The 25,773-nt window shown below is 42.4% G+C and overlaps 1 protein-coding gene across 12 annotated transcripts in view; it reads left to right on the forward strand.

Annotated features, from left to right (window-relative positions):
* The window catches only part of LOC132399867 (band 4.1-like protein 1), a 290,816-nt gene that overhangs the window by 179,033 nt on the left and 86,010 nt on the right, over positions 1–25,773 (forward strand). For all 12 annotated transcript variants that reach the window (XM_059980728.1, XM_059980721.1, XM_059980718.1 and 9 more), the window contains one exon: positions 25,181–25,285. In XM_059980728.1, the coding sequence (XP_059836711.1) occupies positions 25,181–25,285 (105 nt within the window). The remainder of the gene's footprint in view (positions 1–25,180; positions 25,286–25,773) is intronic.

The raw sequence follows: 25,773 nt of genomic DNA on the forward strand, positions 1-25,773 counted from the left end.
AAATTTCTCCTGCATTTCTTGTAAGAGTTTGTAGTACCTCATTATTTTGAAATTCCCAGCTGGCTTATCAACCGCATTTGGCAGATGAGATCCAACCACGTATTTTGTGGAATAGAGAGCTGGGATTTTAGCAGGAATGTAGAAAACTGAGGGGTTTGTAAAACTAGACAGGCAGCCATAGATGGTCAGAATCTTTCTTGGAAGCCCAGGTGAGCCTAGAACTAGAGGGCACAGTTTAAATGCAAGAGAGGAAAATATAAAGGAGAAAGGGTTAAATTTATCCACAGAAGACAGTGAATTAATGGATCAAGCTTCTGGAGGGGGTGGTAGAGGTAGAAACAATTCCAAGGTATAAAAGGTGTTGGGACAAGTATTTAAATAGAGAAGTTGTAACGGATATGAAACTAACATGAGCAGATTGGATTAGAGTAGATAATCATTATGCTTGGCATGGATAAGGTAGGCCCAAAAGAGCCTGCTCCTCTGCTGTGAAATTTTGTGAACTTATATTTGTATTAACTTAAAAGTATAGCACTCCAAGGCACCTAACCTGTGTTAACAAGTAAAGATTGATACATTAAGGCAAGAGGGATTGCTTTGAAGCTGTACATGTCAAGAGATGAGAGAATTAGAGAGCGATTGAGAGAGGAATTTTTGGAACTTATTGCTTATAAAGCTGAAGACTTGACAAAAAGATGGTATCTACAAGTTGAGTTATGTAGAAATTTAAGGAAGTTGCTGGCTTGTGTTAGGAAACGTGATAGAGGACAAGTGTGGGATATAAGTGGGTAAAGAGACCTTAGAAAAGGTGGTATTTTTAAATTCATGGTATTACCAATGTTGTCCTTGAGCACTTAAGAGTAGAGGGTCTGGTTTTGAATATGACTGCCATAATTAGTGAAGCTTTGAAGTTATAGATTTGGAAGGAGACTTCAGGAACTGAAGAGCTGAGGCAAGTTTGACGATGGATGATTTTGTAAAAGTGGAAGTAGACAACCCTGGGGCAAACGTGTATTTGGAAGCTTGCTTGAGTTAATCCAAGATGCCAGGGTTTCATCCAGTCTATAAACAATGAAAAAAAAACCTAATTACAACAGCATCACAGGCACATGGTATCAGATCACCGACATTCACAAGAAAGCCACAAATTAACAAAGATACCTTAGAAAGGGTGCATTTTTAAATTTGTGGTATTTATGAACTCTAAGCCAATGTTGTTCTTGAACACTGAAGAGCGGAGGACCTTTCTTCTGACCTGAATATTGCTGCCATGAGTTGAATGTGCTCAAGATATGAGAAGTAGCCAAGTGACCATTGAAGTAGAGTCCCAAAGTACTCCAAGACCAATAATTTTTAATGTTATGTAGACATCAGTATCTTTGTGAAGAGAACCATGACTGAGGTTGCAGTTACAGCGAAATGTGGGGTGGGTGAAGTGAAGAGTTTCTGATGAGTGTGATCTGATGCAGTTGAGGTTGTGCCAGGATGTTCAAATGGTTCAGTTTAATATCAGAGAATGTATACAGTATACACCCTGAACTACTTACTCTTCACAGACATCGTGAAGCAAGAAACGCCAAAGAACAAATGATAGTGACCTTAGAATAGAGTTCTTCTCCCCTCACAAGCATAAGAGGCAGAAGCGTCGATCCTCCCCCACCCATGCACCAGCAGAAGCACCACACTCCTCCCCACGAACAACCTAGAAAAAACCTGAATTGTAACAAATGTATATATGTCGTAGCATCACCGGGTGGTTTCACTGCAGCAAGAGTGGTGAGCCTACCCGAGGACCTGTATGCGTGTGATAAATATATCACTTTGACAGCTCGCTTATTATAGACTTCCCGACTGTCTGAGTCTGAATGCACCAATCAGTTGTTTTCCTTGTCTGGCCTGAGTGACACTCGGTCTGCGGAACTACTGGACCACATGCCATCTCTCCTGTTTGATTTTATAAGAACTCTTTATGCAGCAAAATGCCTGGTCATGTCCGCACAGCCCTCGCTAATACACCTGTGAAGGGCGTACATGGAGCTTGGTAAAATGGCCTGTTTGTGTACCTTCAGCCAGGCAGCGGTGCATCGCTCCTCCTTTCCATCTCAATCATCCCCGTCAGTAGAGTCCCCAGCAGACTCTTGCCCTTGGCTCTGAGCCAGACAATAGCGAACCTATTTTTACCGTGCACGCTTCGGCACAAACGCCAAGAGGGGCTGACAGTCATGCAGCTTCGACTATGCCAGCGCATCGGAGGTCTGTGAACACCTCGAGTCCCAGCTGCCAAGGTTGTCTGTTGTTCATCGTGTGTGCCTTTTCAGGGTGTTGCTTCCTGTGTGACACAGGCACTCAGGTGAGTTTGCTGCAAGCATTCCCCATTGATTATAATACAAAAAGCAGCAAACCCTTGCTGGAGGCCGCCAGCGGCTGCAAGATCCAGACAAATGGGACATGATGTGTGTGATGCCCGGCTTCAGTGGACATGGGATTTTGTCTTGGCTAAAGTTGAAAGACCACTGGGGTGCAGATTTCCTGTGCACCAAAAGACTGTTGACAGATCTTAAGAACTGACGGCTTGTGGATGCAAAGGGCTGTGGGTCATTACCCTGTACACTCAGTAAGTTACCTCTGATGTCTCTGTCCACAGCGACACCACCACATATGAATCCACTCACCTGCTGGGCAGATTCCCAAACCTCACCAAGCTGACATTTTCCACTACTGTCTCAAAGCATAGGGTCGAGCAGCACATTTCCACAGCAAGCTTGTCGGTACATAGCCGTGTGCTTAGCCTTCATGCTGGACAGCTTTTCTGAGTCCAGTCTGAGTTTGCTAACATGGAAATGCTTGGCTTGCACGCAGGTCAAGTTGCCCTTGGGCCTCACCCCTCCACATGGTTCCTAAGCTCTATGGTGGTTGCCATCCATGGGGTGGTTACCGCTGCCTTACCGAGGCCACCACCCAGATCATTATCCTGTGCCACATATTGGACTTCTCAGCATGCTTAGTCAGAAAGGTGGTATTTTTTTGCTAAAGCATACTTAGGGGCTACCATCAGGTGCCTGTATACACTCAGAACATTCCCAAAACTGCTGTTAGGCCCTGCTTGGTCAATTTGAGTTGCTGTACATGCCATTTGGGCTGAAAAATGCAGCACAGAATTTCTAGCGACTGAGGAACTCTGGGTTAAAAGACTTAGAATTTCTTTTTGTTTACCTGGATGCCATGCTTGTTGCCAATGTATCCAAGACCAAACACTTTATCACGTCTTCGTAGACTTTTCAAGTACTTAAGCCAACATGGACTGATTATTAATCCTGCTAAACGTCAGTTCAGGTTGTCTGCTATTGACTTTTTTGGCCCACACATCTCCACAGAAAGTTCAACACATTTGCACTCAAAAGTCGCTGGTATTATGGACTTTCCACTGCCACGCACTCCCAAAACGGTGCGGGAGTTCTTAGTTATGGTGAATTTCTATTACTGCTTCATTCTGTGCGTTCTAAACTTCTGCTCCCCTTGTATCATGCTGTTAAAGGCAGTGCCCCAGATGGCATGCTTGAGTGGTCAGCGGACATGACCAGAACATTTGACATCACCAAAGGAGCCCTTTCAAACGCAGCCCTACTGGCGCACTTCCTCCCTAATGCACTGATAGCCATCACTGCTGAGGCCTCAGACTATGTTGTGGGTGCTGTGCACAAACAGTTGGCTGGAGATGTGAAGCAGCCACTCGCCAGCTTCAATCAGCAGCTTCGCGCCCAACTGCCCCAAGAGGAAGAACAGCATGTTTGACCGCCAGCTACTTGGTCTCTATTTAGATATCTGCCATTTTCATTTTCAACTGGAGCGTCAGCATTTCACAGCGTTCGTTGATCTCAAACCTCTCGTGGACGCGAAAACCAAAGTTTTGGAATTCGTGACTCATGTAAGGCACAGCAGCAGAAAGAATAATGCCATGGATGATTTCCTTTCGTGACTCACCATTGATGCTATATACATTGGGGTTGATGGTGCCAGTGTGGTAGCCAGTGAAGCTACTGACACAAGGTCCAGGGTTACAGGGCACTGGGTTTGTGGTTGGCTGACATCAATTTCATGGACACAGGAGTTTGTCTTCGCTGCAGTGTCCCGACTGGTTGCTTTTGCCCTGGAGGCTTATTGGTTTTTTAATTCATTCACAGTCTCTCGCGTCTGGGCAGGAGGACTTCACAGGAACTGCTTGCTTTAAAGTTTGTGTGGCATGGCCTTGGGAAGGAAGTGCGGGATTGGAGTGCAGCCTGTGCTGTGTGTCAGTAGGCAAAAATTAACCGTCACATTCGGGCACCATCTTGAGCGACTGTTTGACCATGTGAGTATGGACCTGATTGGTCTTCCCTTCACCTGCCCCCTGTTCTGTGCTTTCATGCATCTCCTTACATGGTGGACCATACCACCAGTTGGCCAGACGCCAGACCCAGACATTGTCCCTTTAGAGTTGACAGTGGCTATGGATGTTTCTTGGATGGTCATCAGCATTTGGCTCATTTGGTCCAGCAACCCATCTGATATCTCTCCAATCGCAGTCCCCAGTTCACATTAAACCTCTGAGCTGCATAGGCCAAGAACCTTGGGTCTAAATTGCATCACGCCACTGCGTAACATCCGCAGTCCAATGGCCAGTGCAAGTAGTTTCACCATTCCTTAAAAGCTGCTCTAAGAGCTTCCCTGACAAATGTGTTGGCAAAATCATTTCCTGTGGGTCCTACTGGGACTCAGAATGGCTCCAAAAGAGGACCTGCAGTCCTCTGCAGCTGAGCTGGTGCATGGGCAGCTGCCAGGGGTGTTGGGTCATTTTATCCCTGGTGCCAGTGTTCCACCCTCCTCAGTAAACTCAAATCTTTTACACCTATTCAGTCCTCCCATTGTGGCTAACAGGACTGGTGGGTTTCAGCTGAGCTTTGCTCTACCTTGTCCTTTTTATCCACCATGATGCACATTAAGTACCCTTACGATGGCCTGTTCCACATTTTGGAACAGGGCGAAAAGGTTTTTCTTGTAGATAGGAAGGGTGAACTTGAATGTATTTCTGCAGATCACCTTGCACCAGCCCATCAAGTCCTTACAGCAGCCTACCGTACCCCCTGCATTGTGACGTGACCATTTGTGTGTCAGCACATCCCTGGAGAAGCCAGAGGTACCTGCTGTTACTCCAGCTGAGGCACATGGGACCCAGACCGGGCAGCTTATTCTTAATACTGCTTTTTGGTGAATTTCGGGGAGCCTATGCAGGGTAGATGGAGCTCGTCAGCCTGGGAAGGCAGTCCATCTAAGAGAGGGAAAACTCTGATTTCAAGCCTCGACTGCCTTGCAGCCATACCCACTTATGGGAAAGGCTTCGGGAGCTAACGGAGGACAAATCCAGAGCTGGAGTCCCTAAGGCAGTCCGACGTTGCCTTCAACCTCGTTCTGGCAACTGCTGCGACGACACTGTTGCCAAGCTGTATCGGCCCTTGCCCTTCCCTTGGACAACATCGGTGTCGTGGAGAGGGGAGACTCGCGCAGATCCATGGTCTCGCGAGACTAACGGATGACACACTCACACGCAGGGTATTGTAATGGGTGACAGATGACACATATTGGCCATAATAGAAACTGCTCTACATAATTCACAAACACCCTCATTGAATTGGTACGTGCTCTTTAAGAGACTGCGTCGGAATGTAATGATGTTAGTGTAAGGCAATTGTTTTTGGTTTTTGTAAGGGAAGTGAAGGGCCGTATCTTTCGTTAAGCACATAAAACAACTACTGCATTTTTTATTCACAAAATCCGGCACCCTCAAAAATACCTTCCACATCTTCTGCCTTTCATTCACTGAAGCTCGTACTTATTCTCACTTAATCTCAAAGACATATCACCCTTGTGCAATCAGTCCGGTGTTGTGTTAACTTCTTTAAGATTCTCATCCTTCTGTTTATATTCATTAGCCTCACTCTTCCCTCCCTCCCTCTGCTACTATAAGTTTGCACACCTTTGACTTTAGTCCTTTGTGCCTTATCCACTTCCTTCATCCCAACCCCCAACTGGCAGCCTTTCTTTTAGCCATCTGGGTCTTGGCTCCCTCCTTAAACTTGCCAGTTTTTTCTCTTTATGATTAAGCACTCCTTAAATCCAAGCATTTAAGCATGTAACCAAATGTCTACTTTGACACAGTGCCAATTGTTTTGTGATTACTAAGTGTCTTGAGCTGTGTGAAAAGCCTTACAAGTAGAAATTGTGGTTAAAGTTTTAGTCATGCACAGGATCTGAAAAATGAAAGATAAATAAGAATTTTAATAGAATCAGATGCTGGAGGAGGGAAAAATAACACAAGGAGGTATGGATGGAATGGCCTGGTAACTGATTAAAAGTAAGCCAGGAAATTCCAGCGAGTCTCCAATCAATGATTTTATTAATTTTTTATTGCTGAGGACTTACTAAATTTTATTTTCTTAATGTTAAATTTAACCTCACTCTTTCACTTCTTGTAAAACACTTCCTCGCTCACTCAATTTTAATGAGTAGCTATGTGCCCAAAGTACTTTATTTTCATAAATGGGATATGCACAACACTGGTTTGAACTAGCATTTATTATTTATCTCTAATTGCATCTGCCGTCGTTCTTCATCTGTTCTCTTCACGTACAATGACAATCCTGAAGTTTGAAACAGAATCAATTGTTGATTTGGATTTATTGTGAACTAATTCGCCTTTAATCTTAATGTATAGGGAATTGTAAAAGGATCAAGTAGTGAACTAATCATCACATTTAAATTTTTCTTAATTGTTGTGTTCTTTGATCATCATTTACCTTGACTTCTGTAATGAATGCACATGATATTTGGCAAAAAACGTCCAAATAAACGTATTTGACCTCTGCATAGAAAATATTCAAATTGCACCTTTTTTTTAGGATTTCCATCATATTGTAGAGATGAATAACTGTTCCATCTCCGTTGGCTTCGAGTCACAAGTGAGGCAATTTGAACACATTTTTCAAGCGCAGTACAGCCAGTCAGAATAAAATTATGTTGATGGATGGAGTGATAGACAGTTTGAGGAGAGGCAGTTAAGCTCCAACAGATCTAATCGTCTTCAGTTTACAATTTGCCACCATTCTGTGGAATTTCTGCCACCTTCAATAGGATCCTGCCACCAAGCATATATTTACCTACCTCCTCACTCTCTGCTTCCTGCAGGGATCGTTCCCTCTGTGATTCCCTTGACTATTCATCCCTCCCTACTACTCTCCCTCCTGGCACTTATACCTGCAAGCGGCCAATTCACCTCCTCCCTCACCACCATTCAGGGCCCCAAACAGTCCAACCAGGTGAGGCAGCACTGCACCGGTGAGTCTGTTGTGAGATCCTATTGTATCCAGTGCTGCCGATGCGACCTCCCCTATACTGGTGAGACTCGATGTAAGTTGGGAGACCACTTCATCGAGCACCTCTGCTCCATCTGCCAAAAATGGAATTTCCCAGTGGTCAACCATCTTAATTCCTGTCCCTATTCCTGCTCTGACACTCCGTCCATGTCCTCCTCTTCTGCAATGATAAAGTCACTCTTCGTGTGGAGGAACAACACTGTGTATTCTGTCCAGGTAGCCTCCAATCTGATGGCATGAACGTAACTTTCTCCTAACGGTAATTTTCTCTCTCCCTCTTCACTCTTCTTCTTTTCCCCACTTGCCCTCTTACCTCTTTTCCTCACCTGCCTATCAAACCCCCCCCCCCCCCGCAGTGTCCTTCCTTCCCTTTCTCCCATGGTGCTATCTGATTGCTTCTTCTCCAGCCCTTTTCCACTCACCTTCCAGCTTGTCCTCCCCCCATTTCTTTATTCTGGAGTCTTCTCCCTTCCTTTCCAGACCGAAGGAAAGTTATCAGCCCGAAACGTTGACTGCTTATTCATTTCTATAGATGCTACCTGATCTGCTGAGTTCGTCCAGCATTTTGCATGTGTTACTTTGGGTTTCCAGCATCTGCAGAAACGCTTGTGTCTCTAATTTACCAAAATGTTTGTATGCTGCACCTGGAGCTGATGAGCAACTGTCTGCAACAGTTTCTTCCTTTTCCTTCGAAGTACTGTACTCTCCGTGTAATAAGTCAAGGCATTAAACGTGAGATGGAAATATTCTTGGCATTGTAAATGTATAATTGTATTTTCACAGCTTCACCATAAGCCTTTCCTTTGGAAAAAGTTGTCCTTGCTGGATTGTAATGTGGTTTCCTGCGGATAAATCCCATTGCAATGCAATGAAAACAGACTTGCATTTGGGGCAATTTAGATTGCATTAAATCCGCTCCGGTCATAGATAATTTTATCATAACTTTGAAGACAGTGCGGTGAAAATTTTTAAGTTGCAGAAGAGTGATATTTAATATACTTAAAGCACAGAATATATTCCCTGCTCTCAAGCATTATTTAAAGCACCCCAGAACCCTTAAACTACACTGTAGAATTATGGCGTATGAGTGTTTGGCTATGGATCAAGAGTTAGGACACGTGGACCAGTGCTGCTGGGACACAAGTTCCCAGAGTCTGATTAACCCAGGCTGGGTCGCATGGGCGCGAATGTCTGATGTTGAAAGACCTGAAACACCCAGTGACTCTCGGTTACATCATGGATGATGTGTCCCCGGAGTATTTCAGCACCACAGAAACTTTACATATAAGACTGCTCGGTCTATCATGTCTGTACCTGTTAGAAAAGAGTTATCCAATCTAATTTCAACTTTAAGCTGTAGGTGTGTGGCCTTGCACATTGTGGCTCTTCAAATATGCATCAGAATACTGGTTAGATGTGATGCAACATTCTGCCGCCTTCATCCTTCTGAGCAGTAAGTTCTTGACCTCTACTAACCTTATTTTTCTCATCTCCCTCTAATCCTTCCTGTCCTAGTTTAAAGGATATAGATCATTCATGTTTACTCTACTTATTTATTTAATGACATGGAGTAGGCCCATCCGGTCTTCTGAGCTCAGTAAACCCCTCCCTCCCCCCACGGACAGGGGCGCACGCACACGCACGCACGCACGCGCGCGCACACACACACACACACACACACACACACACACACACACACACACACACACACACACACACACACACACACACACACACACACACACACACACACACACACACACACACACACACCCGATTAACCCTAACCTAATCACAGGACAATTTACAATAACCAGTTATCCTACCCAGCACCCCAGTACACCTATGAACTGTGGGTGGAAACTGGAGGACCTGGAGAAAACCCACACATTCCATGGGGATGATATTCAGAGACTCCTTTAAGAATAGCGCTTGAGTTGGACTCCCAACTCTGGAACGCCCTGAGCTGCTAACTGCTATGTTACCACGGTGCCCCAAGCCCCTCATTTTCTTTACAGTTCCATGAAAGCTGTTGGCCCTCAGAAGGCCCACAGGCTTTGCAGTTGCAAAGAAAGCAGGTATATCTTTTGCAGTAAACTAGAGGAACAGCTCATATTCTGCCTAGTAGTATTGTATCTGGCGGCAGGAGCATAAAATTCACCAATTTCTGGGAAATGTACCTTTTGTGACTCCTCCTGAATCTCTTTCCCCACCCCCCACCCTCTCCATCTACCCATCACTCACCACACTCCTCTCATAGGCTCCTCCCCCCCCCCCCCCCCATTTCTGCTCCACGACTCCTCTCTTCCATCCCCATCTCCCTCTTTTAATTCCATACTCCACTTGTTCCATCAGATGTCCTTAACATCAGATCTTGGTCATTTCCATCTCTCAATTCCCAGCTTCTGATGGTATTCCCACTCTTCTCTCTCCCACCTACCTGTCACCAGACCCCATCCACCTATTGATTGCTAACTCTTGCTCCACCCCTCTTTTATTCTGTTTATCACCTCTCCATCTCTGTGTCTCAACCCATAACATTGATTGCACATTTCCTTCCATTGAGGCTACCTGATCCATGAAACTTTTTGTGTATTGCTCCAGATTCCATTACCTGCAGTCACTTGTGTCTATATTTCTTTCAGTCTTTCCTTATAAGTACAGTTATAACGCAGTCATAAATCCAAGCTGTGATTTCCCCCCCCCCCCCCCCCCCAGCCAATGCAGTCACGTCTCTCCTAAAAACTGATCAGAGCTGCAGGCTCAATACCAGCATTTGTTACCCATCCTCATTGAGAAGGTGAGCTGCCATCTTGAAATGCTGCAGTGCTGGTGAAGTTTCTCCCATAGGCGAGGGAACTCGTGTACTTGAACCCAGTAGCAACAAAGGAGTAACAAGTATTTCCAAGTCAGGATAGTGTGAGGCATAGGAGAATTTCTTGATGAATGGTCTCAGCCAGAAACGCTGACTCTTTACTCTTTTCCACAGATGTTGCCTGGCTTGTTGAGTTCCTCCAGTATTTTGTGTGTGTGTGTGTGTGTTGCTTTGGATTTCCAACACCTGCATATTTTCTCCTGTCTGAGGAGAATTTGTAGGTATTTGTATTATCTATGTCTTTTTCCATAACGATCCTAAATATAACTGAATTGAGATTAATATCACAAAATTTCCCTCCCATTGATACTCCTCCCAACTTCATTCTCTAACACTGAACTCAGAATGGGACTGTTACGTGGAACCAGCAATAATAGATGTGGAATGGAGTCAGGATATTATTGGAAAACAATAGGGTGTATTAACACTCAAGCAGAAACATGGAAAATTAAACAAGCAACTAACTTAAAATGAAGTTAACAGCACTATGTGTCTATAGTTCCCAAACGGTCAAACTTAGAAACCATTCTTAACAGAGTCTTGCTGGAACACAGTCTCAGAATGTCAGTTCAGAAAGTTTCAGCGATTCACGGGGAATTGATAGGAGAGACTTTTAGATTTGAAGTGTAGCGAAGAGACCTTGAAGACAGAGATTCAAAATACAGTCTCTCATAGATACGCCTGACATGGCCACCGTACCTTTCTGAAGTTGATTCGGCAGACACACAGTATCCAAAAAGTGAGAATTTCACCACGTTATTGACAGGAGATGTCCCTTTTCCAGGACTGGTCACCACACACCCAAGACCTTGCAGGGGTTTACCAAAGTGGGTGCCAAACATCCACATTTGGATAATCCAGTTCCACGACATACGAAGTAACTCCAGCAGTGATTTGCCACAGGGGTGCCTTCTTCGGTGAATTACCACACCCAGATAAGAGTTAACACACACGTGGTATTCACAAAGGTTTTCCCTCACCAGGGAACCCACTCCTGTGGATTAACTATGTGACAACCACACTTTTGTATTTGAATGAAATCAAACTCACCCTTATGGGCTACTTGGAGAGAGTCCAAATAGTGATCTCTCTGTCACTAGGTTTCTTCTGTTTCAAACCTTTTCTCTCCCCTCTTCTCTGCAACTGCCTCCAGCTGCAGTAACCGTGAGAGTCATTTATCAATACTCTGGATCGATCTCAACTCACCCCTTTGGGCTACTGAAAGTTTAAACCAGTGGTGAAAGCTCACTGGTGTCTTTCCATGATCGAACCCAACTCGACTCTCCGGAGCAATCTGTGCTGCTCCTTTTATACTGTTGGGGTAGGTCATCGCATGACACTCACAGAAACAAAGTCACAGATTCCCAGTACATCACGTACCGTCCCAAGAATTGACTCTGGGTACATAACGTGCAGATTCCCAGTTCCATCCCAGGTGTTGAAGCTGGGGTCCATAACAGGACCCATTTGGCTTGGGGCTTCCTGCATTCTGGCTAAGCAAGGTTTTTCTGACTGTAACTTCCATAATCTGTGTTCTCCATATCTTTTTTAATGGATTCATCAGCCTAGTTTTCTACAGTTAATGTTGGGGATCCAAGAATGGCATTGAACTGTTTCAGAATATCTCTTCGGTTATTGGTGAGTGTTGGTATCTTAAAGGCACTTCAAGTGAGATGCTAAGTTACAAAGTCAATGTTATAATAGTCCACATAGTAATACTGGGTATATTTATATGTTTTAAATGAATGGATTCATTACAATAAAATATTAACAAAGTAAATTACTTCTGAATCAATTATCTCTCACATCCCTTTCCCAATGGTGCTACCATGTTCTCAAACTCTTACCTCTACGTCTCTTGGTTATTCTGTTATTGTCAGTTTCCTTCTGCAATTGATGTACAACTCTGTAGTTTTGTTCATCACTGTATTCATGTTTACCATAATACATAGGAGCAGAATTAGGCCATTTGGCCCATCAAGTCTGCTTCGTCATCTCATGGCTAATCCAATTTTCCTCTCAGCCCCAATTTCCTGCCTTCTCCCCATACCTATTCATGCCATATTGACCTTTGCCTTAAATATACTATGGCAAAGAACTCCACAGATTCACCATCTCTGGTTAAAGAATACCATGTATGCTGTTTATACTGTGAGCTTTATGAGAGTAAGGCATATCAATACACTGTGCTGTACATGACAATACACTAACCGTTTCAAATTACTACTATGTTGAATGCCAAGACCTGTGTAGCCCCACTGTACATTACCCAACCTTGCCCCACCCTCTCACTGATCATGACTACTAAACCATTAGGAGAAGAAATGTTTAGTTATTTTATGCAGGCCTGAGGGACGAAGCTGAGCCATTGGTTCACAACATTGATGTGACATGAATGATGCATTAAATTGATGGTGTTTGTTGAAATATATCATAAAATTCCATTACAAGAACAGTATGGTGTTCAAAACTTGGCAGCAACATTTTGATCGTTGCACCATTTTCCATTAAGAATTAAGTTGACTTTTTGACCTTACATTAGATGTTACATGGATTGAAAACATAAAATGGACATTTCTCTTCTGTCCATAATTTGTTTTTTTTGATGCAAGTGTTCTGCTTGATTGACGTGCAGGTAGGAAATAAGGGCTAATGGCTTTCTAGCCAGGTTATTGGTAAGGCATTGATGTGCGATTAAATCAAGATCTGACAAGAAATTTTGAAAAACATGAGCACCCCTTGGTCGCAGAGGAGGTTTCGTTTCTGGAAATTAAATTGCAAAGCTGTTCCTCTTATAAATAATACATAAATGAGAATCACAATCCAGTTTAATATTACTGACATATGTCGTGAAATTTGATGTTATGCGACAGCAATAATAAAAACTGTGAATTGTGTTCTATGAGAAAAGAGCATGCCCAAAGTAATGGGGCTCCTTAATGACGGATGCTGCCTTTTTGAGGCATCGCATCTTGAAGATCTCCTGATTGCCAAGCAGGCTAGTGTCCATGGTGGATTTGACTGAGTTTACAAAAATTGATTCAGCCCCCTGAGAGTATGCACGCTGTGCTCTTCCAACTTCAGAAATTTTCTTTTTCTTCACAGTTGGAAAGCTAGGTAAAATGGCAATGGATTTATTCTGTATCCTTTTGCTAAGTGGACTGTTTTGATAGGTAGATTGCATTGTGGTCATTCCAAGCTCCCACTGGAATAAAGTTACAGGTTTCAATGCAGATGAGTTATCACAATGTCAGCTTTTCTTTGCAGGGTGTAAAGGAAAAAGAAAATGATGCTGATTCATTTTATGCTTAAAATAGTCTGATGACTCAAAGCAGAGTTGGATAAGGAACAGAGCACAAATCTAATATTCATTAAATAACCCCAAGGAATATATTTGAAGAGGAGTTGGTTTTATTTCTCTACTTCATTTGAATATTCTTGGTTCCCGTCTTTTATTTGCATACAGTGTTTCCTTTGCACCATTACTCTAATTTTAAAACGGTTGTGGAAATGAATTGTTTTGAGAGGGCATTTCACCATCAAATGTTTAATCTCTAGTGATAGAGTTCAGACAAACCATCTAATCACTTGAGGAGTCATTCAGTTTGAGTTTAACTTGCGATCCAGCAAAGACAAGCTGGAACCTGGGCAGTGCTGTGTAATGTTGGTTTAGGGAGTACGTCCTTTTATTGTGCAAAATAGGGACTGGGTGATGAATTCTGCTTTGGATTTGATACTTCAGGGCAAAAATAGTCTCAGCTAGTCATCGAACCAAAGACTAAGTTGAGCTTTTTACTTTTTAGCAAGGTGGATAATCATTTAAGAGGACCACAAACTTATTGTGGGGTTTGGTGGCGTGGATCAGAGAACTATGTTGGCTGGAATCAGGGCCTTGTGGGAAATGCAAGGCTATTTGTCAAGCCAATTTAAGAAAAATATGTCAGGGATGTTACCCACCTTTCCAGACAAACCAGCCTCTGATCGCAAAAGGTACTGTGAATCACAAGGCTGAGTATGCCTGAGGCATCTGAAGGTGACTCTTTCCTGCCACAGGTTTTGAGAAGTTTTGCCAGCAATTTGTTTCTATTTCAGTTTCTCTGCTTTGCTGTTCTCCATTCTGCATTTTGTCTTTACAAAAAAGATGTTTTCAATTCCAATAAAAGATGATATAGTTCTTAGCTATCACATTAGCCTCTAAACTCTTGACAATGGTGGCTTATATCTGCATAATGTGATTTTTCTCTAAGTGCTCATTTAATGGAGACTTTAGGCTATTTAGGTTAAATGGTTTATTATCCCTGTGACAAAGAGATGTAATGTGACCGCGGTAAAGATACATTGCTCTAATAACTCCAATATTAATTGCTCGACTATTGGAATTCAATGCATCTATACTTCCAAATACATTTTCTTGATTTTTGTTTTTAATTTTCCCATCTTCCCTATCTGTGGCACCAGCTCCCTATTACCAACGTCATGCGATATGGAATTGGAGACCCGAGTGAGAGACTTTGGATCCTTTCCAAAGCTTTTCACCAGTGGGATTTTCCTCCAGTCATGACTGGGTCTGTTGTAGACTAATTGATAGAGATGGATTACAATAATTATTCAATGACCAGCATGATTGAGAAAGACCAAAGGGACTTTGATCTTTTCTTACCAAATATTTCTCACTTTCATGCATTACTGTTCCAGGTACCTTCAGGCCACTGGTGTAATTTTGCCCTTTATTCAAGTCTTATCAGATTTAATGAAGATAATCAGAATGAAAGATGAACTAAACCACTATTAAACAGTGAATGCATGCACAATATGTCGGGCCTGCGCATCGTTCAGATCGAGATCCCAGCTGCAGCATTGCAGAAGAGTAGTTGAATTTCAAATTTGTCCTTTCTTTGCGCAGATTAAATTGTAGTGGTATTGCTAGTCGTTCCATTCAAAAGCTTTCAGAGGAAGCCTCTGCAGCCTCGTGGTAACATTCTGTCAAATGATTTTTTTTTTGTAGAACGTCTGGAAAGAGAGCTCATCCAGATCAGGGTTACAATATTTTGATTCAGCCCCCACCTTATCTGAGTTGTCTTGCTGTCGCTCAGTTAAATACCTTAGGACAATGGCATTTTATCATAACTGGGAATGGAGATGATTGCATTTGATGTAGAGCAAAGGGAAAATAGAACAAAAGCAAAGGTTTCCGGTCATGTAGATAGCAGAGAGATGAAATGATAGTGCAAGGTAACTAAATATAAAAGAAGAAGCATTATTTTAAATCAAGATGCAATGTAATATTTAATTACACTGCTTTTGTCTCTGCAACTTAGAACAGGAGATTTGCTTCCAGGTGGAGCCTGGTGTCCTATCTCAGTAGCTCTGGGCGTAAGTAAGAGGATCTAAAGGTAAGATTGTCCTGAATTCATTGACTAGTGCAGGTAGCAAGATAACTATGCTCTCTGAAGAACCCTGTCATTTCCCAGGACAGTAGTATCCTGAGTGTTTTGCTCAAGGTGAAGCAAGTTTGTACCTTGTGGAGGGGAGGCTGTTCTAAGTTTGAAGTAAATTTATAATCAAAGTACGTGTATGTCCTCAAATACAACCCTGAGATTTATTTTTCTTACGGGCATTCACACTAGATACAAAGAAACACAATAGAATTAGTGAAACACTCCACACAGACAGACAGACAACCCATGTGCAAGTAAGAACAATAAATAATACTGAGTCCGTGAAAGTGAGTCCACAGGTTCTGGAATCATTTCAGTGCTGAGGTGAGTGATGTTACCATGTTGGAGCCTGTTGGTTGAAGGGGAATAACTGTTCCTGAACTGGGTGTTGTGCAATCTAAAGCTTGTGTGCCTTCTCAATGGTAGCGGTGAGGAGAGAGTTTGGCCTGGATGGTGGGGTTCTTGATGATGGATGCTGCTGTCACAGGGCCAGTGCTCCTTGTACATGTTCTCCGTGGTGGGAAGGGCATTTCCTGTGATGTGCTGGACCTTTGTCGGTTTGTGCAGGTGTCAGTGGTCATTCTGGAGGTGAATCTGACCTGATAATTGTAGGAGACTCAGCTCTAGCTTTACTAGATCTACTGGAGTCCTTGGGTGTGGGAAGAGGGTTGTGGACAAGGTGCATTAAATTTACAGACCCTCCAGAAATGTGCTCCTAAAATAGTGGTGGTCAGTGTCAGAAACCAAAGCCTGAGGATTTGTATGTGGTGATAGAAGTGGATTAGGTCCTCCCCCAGTGTTTAAGGTCAGTGAGTACATCTTTGAAGTCACGGTCACACTAACAACACTGGCAGTCTTGTGTCTGAGTTAGCCTGCACCACCCACCATAACATCACTAATTACCTCTGTCGATCTGACGTTCACCTCCATCACCACAGGCTCACATACCAGACATTGTACAAGTCCAGACTTGCACCTCACAAGTGGACTTGATGACACGGTCTCAATTTTACAATGCAGTAGTTTGCATGAGTTTTGCTGCAGGACATGGTGATGAGCAGCAGGAACTAATGCAAGTCGAATGGGATGTTTCAGAGATCCTAACCCACACAAATTAATCCTTATTATCATTACAGTGTTTGTTACAGATTCCTGGCCAAAGCCTGTGGACAGTTTACACATCTCCAATCCTTCATCCTACGTCCTATTTCACTAGCATCAAACAACAGCTTTTTACTTGAAAAATGAAGACAAACACCAACCTTTTTACTTGCAAAACCAGCACCTTCTTACCCATAGAGCTCTAATCTTGTGCAGCTCTCATTTAAGACATTTAAAACATGTAATCTGGCAGGCAACGAAATGGTGCAAAAGTAAAGCTGGTCACATCTAAGGTGATGAAATGCTTCGACAGGTTGGTCATAGCTAGAATCAGCTCCTGCCTTAGTGAGGACCAGAACCCACTGCAATTTGCCATTCATCACAGTACGTCTCCAGTGGGCACCATCTCAATGGCTCTCCAGGGAGAGGCAGTGCAGGGGTCACCTGGACAATACAAATTCCTATGTCCAGATGCTGTTCGTTGACTTAGAGCTTAGCATTTAATACCATTTTTCCTATAATACTGATTGAAAAGCAACAGAACCTGGGTCTCTGCTCTTCCCTCTGCAACTGGATCCTCAAACTCTTAACCAGAAGGCCACAATCTGTGCGGATTTGTAATAACATCTCCACCTCCTTGACGATCAACACTGGCACACTTCAGGGATGTGTGCTTATGCCACTGCTCTACTCTCTCTGTACCCTTGACTGTGTGGCCAGACATAGTTCAAATGCCATCTGTAAATTTGGGTGTCAGTATCTCTAAGGATCTAACCTGGTCCCAAAATAGCAATGCAGCTATAATGAAAGCAAGATAGTGGTGATATTTCATCAGGAGTTTGAGGAGAATTGGCTTATCACCTAAAACACTGAAACTTCTACAGAAGTTTGAGGAGAATTGGCTTATCACCTAAAACACTGAAACTTCTACAAATGTACCATGGAAAGTTTTCTGTTTGGCTGCATCACTGTCTGGTGGGGGTGTGGTGGTGGATACTGGGCTACTGCACGGGATTGAAATAAGCTGCAGAGAATTGCAAAATTTGTCAGCTCCATCATGGGTACAAGCCCCCATAATATCCAATATATCTTCAAGCAATGGTATCTCAGAAAAGCAGCTTCCATCATCAAGGATCCCCACCTTCCAGGATATGGCCTCTTCTCGTTGTTACCATTAGGAAGGAGATGCAGAAACCTGAAGGCAGATTCTCAGCAATTCAGAAACCACTTCTTCCCCTCTGCCATCTGATTTCTAAATGGACATCAAACCCATGGCACTACCTCTATACTTATTAAAGAATTTCTGTTTTTGCACTACCTATCTTAATTTAACTATTTAATATATGTTCATATAGTTAGTGTAATGTAGTTTTCTCTCAATATTTATCATGTATTGCATTATACTGCTGTCACAAAGTTAACAAATTTCACAACACATGCCAGTGATGTTGGATCTCTTTCCGATTCCATTGTTTGATTTAGCAATCCCTGTCACCGTATGGGGTTTAACATTTCAGGGCTTGGAAGTTGGATGAGAAGCAGAACCTGTTTTCACCAATGTCCAAGTGAGTTTCAGTCAAGGGCTAATACAGTATGTGATGATTGACAAAGCTCAATCAAAGCTTGGACCATTGTCTCAGTTTCTTCAGGCAATACAGTCTTCTGGACTCAGTGTTACAATTTTAGATAATCAATTTTCCATTCTTTTATTTTCTTCTTCATTCAACTTTTATTCCATTTTCCTTGCCAAATGTTCTTGCCAAAATCCTTCAATTTTGGGCAATTGCTCTACATTTGCTCCTCATTCTGCATTATCATCTTGCACCATCATCACTTCTGTCATTTAATCTGTCTGTTTGCAATGTGACTGAAAGTGTCCCTCTTGGTTCTCTCTTTACTTTTCCTGCCTTTGCATTGTGAAATCAGAATCAGAAACAGGCTTAGTATCGCTGTTGTCAGATTTATTGTTTTCCGACAGCAATGCACTGCAATACATAAAAAGTACTGCAAATTACAATGAGAAAGAAATATATATATACGGGTTTCCCCCGCTATTTGAAGGTAGAGCATTCCTATGAAACGGTTCGTAAGCCGGAATGTCGTAAAGTGAAGAAGCAATTACCATTCATTTATATGGGAAAAGGTTGTGAGCGTTCGCAGACCCAAGAAATAACCTACCAAATCATGCCAAATAACACAAAACCTAAAATTACAGTAACACATAGTAAAAGCAGGAATGATTTGATAAATACACAGCCTATATAATGTAGGAATACTTTTCTACAATTTTTGTAGCGCTGTCCACCGCAGCGAAAATCTCACACAAGAGCTCTCGGCAGCGCTCCCGGCAGAAACACACGGCACAAGCGCTCCCGGCAGAAGCACTCTTTCCAGTAACCTTTAAGCTATGAAGCGACCGAATGACACATAAAAATGCACAGCCTGTATAAAGTAGAGATAATGTACGCCCAGTGTAGTTTCACTTACCGGAATCGGGAAGACAGTGAGGACACTGATGATGGTTTGTTAGGCTGAGTCGTCGGAGGTTGGGGTGGTGGGACACTGGGGTGTCATCTCTTCGTTGTCTGTTTCCATCAGGGCGGGCAGGTCACCTTCTTCTATGTCTGCCTGCCTCGATGTCGAAGGTCGAGTTTCATCGTCTGCTGTGGCTGATGTGGAAGGCTTGGAATACAACAGTATGCTTGACTGCTTAGTCTCACTCATTTTTCTATCATACAGTTCTTTGTAAGCATAAACCATCCTGCAAATATGCCCTAAACCTATGTACCCTTTCAAAATTAAAGTCATATTTTTCTGCAATCATTGCAGTGTTGTCAATGGCAGCGAAAATCTGACGCAATTGCTTCATGTTCAGTTCCTGGATGTCTTCACTTTCGGGCCATTTGCTACTGCGTTTGGCTTCAATTGTAATCCTTTTCTCTTCATCAGCTCTTCATCTCTCAGTTCTTGGTCATGGGATGCCAAAACCTCTTCAGCATGATCTTCGCCAGCTTCCACAAACCCTTAGCCAAACTCACTATGTCCTTAATTCGTTCACCACAATAGAAATGCTTAATTATGTCTGGTATTACGCTAAGTATAACACCCTTACGCGCTCTTTTAGGCTTTTCTGATACCTTAGCACTCATCTTGCTAACGGATGCACAAAATAAATCGACATAAAGCATAGATGCTCACAGGCACGTGTTTAAGCAATGCTGGCTAGAATGCAGTTCTGGGGGAGGAATTTGGCTGCTCGGCGCGCGCTGCCTTTTTTCGTAACAGTGAAAAATCCTTCTGTTAGTCAAAACAGGTAACTAATGTAGGTCTTTCGTAACAGCGAGTTGACGTAAAGCGAACGTTTGAAAAACGGGGGACACCTGTGTGTACACACACACACACACACAAAATAAGTAATGTAAAAAGATAGGGAAAATTGCGAGGTAGTGTTCATGGATTGGCTTATTGTCTGTTCAGAAATCTGGTCGGGGAGAAGAAGCTGTTCCTGAAATGTTGAGAGTGTGTCTTCAGGCTCCTCATCCTCGATGGTAGCAATGAGAAGAGAGCATGTCATTGGTGATGGGGGTCCTTAACAATGGATGCTGCCTTTTTGAGACATTGTCTTTTGAAGATGTCCTCAATGCTGTGGAGGCTAGTGCCCACAATGGAGCTGAGTTTTCACCCCTCTGCAGCTTTTTTTGGATCCTTTGCCATGGTCCCTCCATACTAGGTGCTGATGCAGCCAGTTAGAATGCTCTCCACCTATAGAAATTTGCTAGAATCTTTGGTGAGAGGTACCTCCATTCCCAGTTATGATGAAAGATCATTGTCCTGAAACATCATCCCTGTTTCTCTTTCTTCAGATGCTGGTGGTCCTGCTGAATATTTCCAGAATTTCTATTTCCATCTCATTCGCAGCCCCCTTGAAGTTAATGTTTCAGATTGCTGACTTCTATTTTTCTCTTCTTGTTGGCTCTCTGACACCCTGACTAATTCCAGCATTTTCTTCTATTTTTCTTATCAGTCTTTGATCTGCATGACATGGGATGGAATGCTATTATGAGTCAATTCATCTGTGATTAGATGCCTAACAAGTATCACAGGGTTCCAAGTTGCCTGAGGTTAGCTGAACTGATTTATAATTTACACTTGGTCCACTCATTCAAAGTGCAATCAAAAGTAGGGCAGATCGGATTTCTTCACGTGTCACTAATTGTAATGGAAATTGGAAGTTGTGCAATGTGTTTTGCTTCAGCTATTACAGGTTAGTTTGCACATTGGCCTGTTTTGTCTGAGAGATAATAACTAGCAGTCCTTATCCTGTTTAGAGACATTCCTTGCAGACCCATCAACACAATGTACATGATGTTTCTATTTTGCAGTACCGCTTAGTTAATGGATAATTAAAATTGCATTTGATCCTTTCAGCAATGAAGTGTTTGGAAGCTAATAAAATTTAAAGCAAATTAGTTCCAAGAATGTTAAAAAAACAGGAGTCTTGATTTGATTTCATGAACACAAAATAGGACCTCTGAATGGGGCACTCTACATTCAGGATACAAGGAATACACAATCCATGATTTTCCAATGTCTTATCCAGAGCAAATAAAAATCAGCTTTCAGGTTAATGATGTTCCACTGGCAATGCTCAAAGTTGGAAATCAATACCTGCACATCAGTGCCTCTTGTGAAATACTGAAGAAGGGGATTCTGTGTAAAGCAAAACAACAGGATTTGTACAGACTATATTCAAAACAAAACAAAAACAGAATCTTGAGGGTAACGCACACAAAATGCTGGAGGAACTCAGCAGGCCAGACAGTATCTATGGAAAAGAGTAAACAGTCGACTTTTCAGGCCAAGACCCTTCATCATCTCAGCCCAAAATGTTCATTGTTTACTCTTTTCCATAAATGCCTGCTGAGTTCCTCCAGCATTTTGTGTGTGTTGCTTTGGATTTCCAGCATCTGCAGATTTTCTTGTGTTTGAAAAACATGAAGGTTAGAAAAAGGATACAAATTAAGTCTACATTGTTTTGGGGACAAATCAGCATGAAACTGAGGTACATAATGGCTTTTATCTGTCATTCATCTGCGGTATTAAGATGGAAATGGTGTGAATGTACATCTTAATTGGCATGTATGAGTTGGCCTTGCTGTATAACACTGACTCTATGACTGTTATATTTCCTATGCTAGTCTGTATAACAGGTGTCCTTTAATACTGCAGCAATGAAGTAATCATTTTGTAGTGTATGGTTTGCTAATGCTCTGGCTATATTATACTCCGATGCAACTATTTTGAGCTTTGACTTGAATTCAGAACAAATCGGAGATATCAGTTACAGGTAAGCTTATAAAATTTGGCTTCAATGCTGCAAATTATCTCAATTTCATTTTGCATTAATTTTGGGGGAAACAAGCATCAGTATCATTTTTGGAGTGCAATACTGTGGCCACAAAGTGATCATTTGTACCATTTTTAAAATCTGGAGAGAGTCTGCAGATGCTCGAAATTCAGAGCGATAGGAACAAAATTCTGGAGGAACTCAGCAGGTCAGGCGGCATCTACGGTGAGGAATAAAGAGCCGATGTTTCAGACCATCACCTTTCACCTTGATGAAGGGTCTTGGCCTGAAATGGCTTTTTACTCCCCTCCATAGATGCTGCCTGACCTGCTGAGTTTCCACAGCATTTTGTGTATATTACCATATTTATGACACTAACATGCTTTTTTTGTCTTAAAATCCCAGAGCCTGCAGAAATAAAAGTTGAAAACAAAGACAGCAGTTAAAGAACAGTCCACGACAAACAATCTTTTTGATTGCAGCTCCCCCATGGATGAACCAGTGTTAACAAACCTCGTAGCACAGTGATAATGTTATACCATTTTTATGATACTGTTTTTAAAATAACTTGGCTGTCTCCAGAAAATCACAGAGCCTATAGGAATAAAGATTAAGAAAATGGCAACTGTTAAAGAACAACCCATGAAAAATATTCCTGTAGATTGTAGCACCCTGTTATGATTCTAGTTAAGTGGATGAATAAGTGTTAAATAAACTTGAAGAGTTTCATGCTAATCAGGGTACTACTGAAGGCAATTAGATGAAAGTAAGTAATTCTCTTTTTGTGTTAAGGCATAAAAGGGAGGCAGCTAGTTCACTCCTAAGCACCTCAAGAAATCTGACTTCAACTTCTGTTGGCTTCTCGACAATTTAGCTGTCAAGTTAGAAGGAATCAGTTTATGTGTAATTGTGTTGCCAGTGCTTCTGAGTGTTTATTTTTCAATGTTCTGTAATTTTATGGTTCAACAACACACCGAAGACATCTCGGTCAAATCTGAAAGAGGTAATGAAATCTGAGAAATACAACGTGAAAAGACTGCTGAAAGTTAAGCAAAAAATGTCAAGTGAGCGGAGAGAACCTTGAAATTGTACTGTCCTTTAGACATCAAATGCATTTGCTTCAGTGGAGGGCAAAAATAGATGATGACACACACAATGCAATCATTCAAGATTGTTTAATGTTATTTTCTGTATACTAGTATAAAAGAGAATGAAATAATTGTTGCTAGGGATCCGATGCAGCATGAAAAAACACGAAAGATAAAGAATAAATTTTTTAAAAAAATATGTAAATACATAATATAGCTCATATACATTGATCGTATGTGTAACACTGTGGACTGGGCACAAGAGTGTCTGTATAATAGGTGACTGACAGGAAATAATAAAGTAGTGGTGGGGAGTGTGGAGGGATGGGTTAGTGGGTGGACGTGTTGATCAGCCTTATTGCTTGGGGAAAGTAACTGGTTTTGTATCGGATGGTCCCGTTGTGGATACTACCTAGCCTTCACCCTGCTGGGAGCAGAACAAGCAGTCCATGAACAGGGTGGGTGTATCTGTGTCCTTGATGTGGATAGATTTGTGCAGGTTATGCTTTGGGCAGTTTTGACTGCCTGTTGCAGAGCCTTCCTGTCTGCTGCAGTGCAGTTTCTGTACCATGCAGTGATGCAGCAAGTTCCTTATTGCTCCTTATTGCACAGCTGTAGAATGACATCGAGTATAGTTGTGTGTAGTGCAGCTCTCATCAGACTTCTCAGAAAATAATGGCATTGATGAGCTTTCCTGTGTAGGATCTGTTCTGGGACCTTGAGAAATCATGTGAGATGTTTACTCCAGGAGTTTGAAACTGCTTGCAGTTTCCACTGCTGTGCCGCAGATGTAAAGGGGTGGGTGAGGGGTGCGAGCTCTCCTGAAGTTGATAAGCATCTCCTTTGTCTTGTTGACAATAAGGAAGAGGTCATTTTCCTGGCACCAGGCCTCAGGCTCTTTCACCTCCTCGAGGTAGACCGTCTCATTGCTGTTGGTGATGAGCCCTGCCACTGTCCTATCAACTGCGAACTTGACAGCATGATTACTCGGCTGTTTGGCCATGCAGTCATGTGTGAACAGAGAGTACAGCAATGGGCTTGGCACACAACCCTGGGGGGGAGAGGGGAGGGGGCACCTGTGTTGAGGATAAAGGAGAGGGAGAAGTGGTTGTGCATCCTGACTACGTGCATCCTTCTGGTGAAATCACTACCTACTGATTCTGAAAATCTGAGTTTGTTAGCCCATGAGGAGCTGTAGAGTATAGCCAGGTAATCAATAGTTGTACCTCTGGTCACAGATCAGTGTAATTTTCAGCTGTGTGAACTTTTACACCAAAACTGGTAACTGTTACTTTAAAGCCAGTTTCTTCTTCAGACTTCCATGGAATTGTGCAATGTGATATAAGAGAACAGAACTCATTTGATATGTGAAGGCTGTTGCAAGGGCAATATATCCTCAGCACGTATCATTGGCAATGTGCATCGGAGTCTGCCTGTGATTTGTGAAACTCATTAAAGTTTCCCACTCTTATCAGCTCAGTGGCCGGATCTATTGCCTTGTCCTATCAGTAAATGTTATTCCAGGAGAGGCAGTCAAATATTCAAAATGCATCATCTTTCCCTTCTTCTGCAAGACTTTTTTATAGATCAGAGCACGAGCTATAAGGTATTATTTATCCATCTTGGGGCACAGGAGTTGGCAAGTCAGATCTTTCTGTTTTATCTCAAATCCTGGACTTCAGAGATCCCTGTAAATCTGAGAGCTCCGACCATTCAGATTTAGGCCAAAAGCTGAAATAACTTTGCAAAGAAGATCTGTAGCCAGCCTACACAGCTGTTACAATGTTAACAGTGGCCCATGAATACTTTTAATCTAGTCTGTAATTTGACCCCTGAGAATGGGCTTTGTTTTTTTAAATGTGAGACAGAAATACTTTATGATCTCCCTGTGTTTTGTAATGCTGTAATTTTTATCCAATTCACAGAAGCGCGCCAAAGGCCAAATGCTATTTGATCTGGTCTGTGAGCACCTTAACCTGCTGGAGAAGGACTACTATGGTCTGACGTTCTGTGACTCTGAAAGTCAGAAGGTAAGCAGCATAATTCCATCTATCACTGTTTTTTCTCAGTCGTCCATGCAGCAGTGCAAAACGTACACAAGCCATTATAGTGATTCCCTGTAGTTGGAGAAAACAAAAAGGACTTCTATTTCACAGTGCCTTCCAAAAACCAACCTCGAAGAAGAATTCCAATTAGTTTAATGTCGAGTGCAGAAGAAATCCCTCTATTATTGTCGGATATAGAACTAGTTATAGCATCATAGAGCATGAAAATGGGCCTTTTGACTAACTTACACTCAGTGGCCACTTCAGTTTTATAGAAAAGTACAACAAAGAAGCAGGTTCTTTGGCCAATCTAGTCCAGGTTGAGCCATTTGAACTGCCTACTCCCATTGACCTGCACTGGGAACATAGTCCTTCGTACCCCCACCATCCACGTCAGAATCAGGTTTACTATCACCGGCATGTGACGTGAAATTTGTTAACTTAGCAGCAGCAGTTCAATGCAATACATTATA

This window comes from Hypanus sabinus, chromosome 9 (genome assembly GCF_030144855.1).
Source record: "Hypanus sabinus isolate sHypSab1 chromosome 9, sHypSab1.hap1, whole genome shotgun sequence".
Classification (NCBI taxonomy): Eukaryota; Metazoa; Chordata; class Chondrichthyes; order Myliobatiformes; family Dasyatidae; genus Hypanus; species Hypanus sabinus.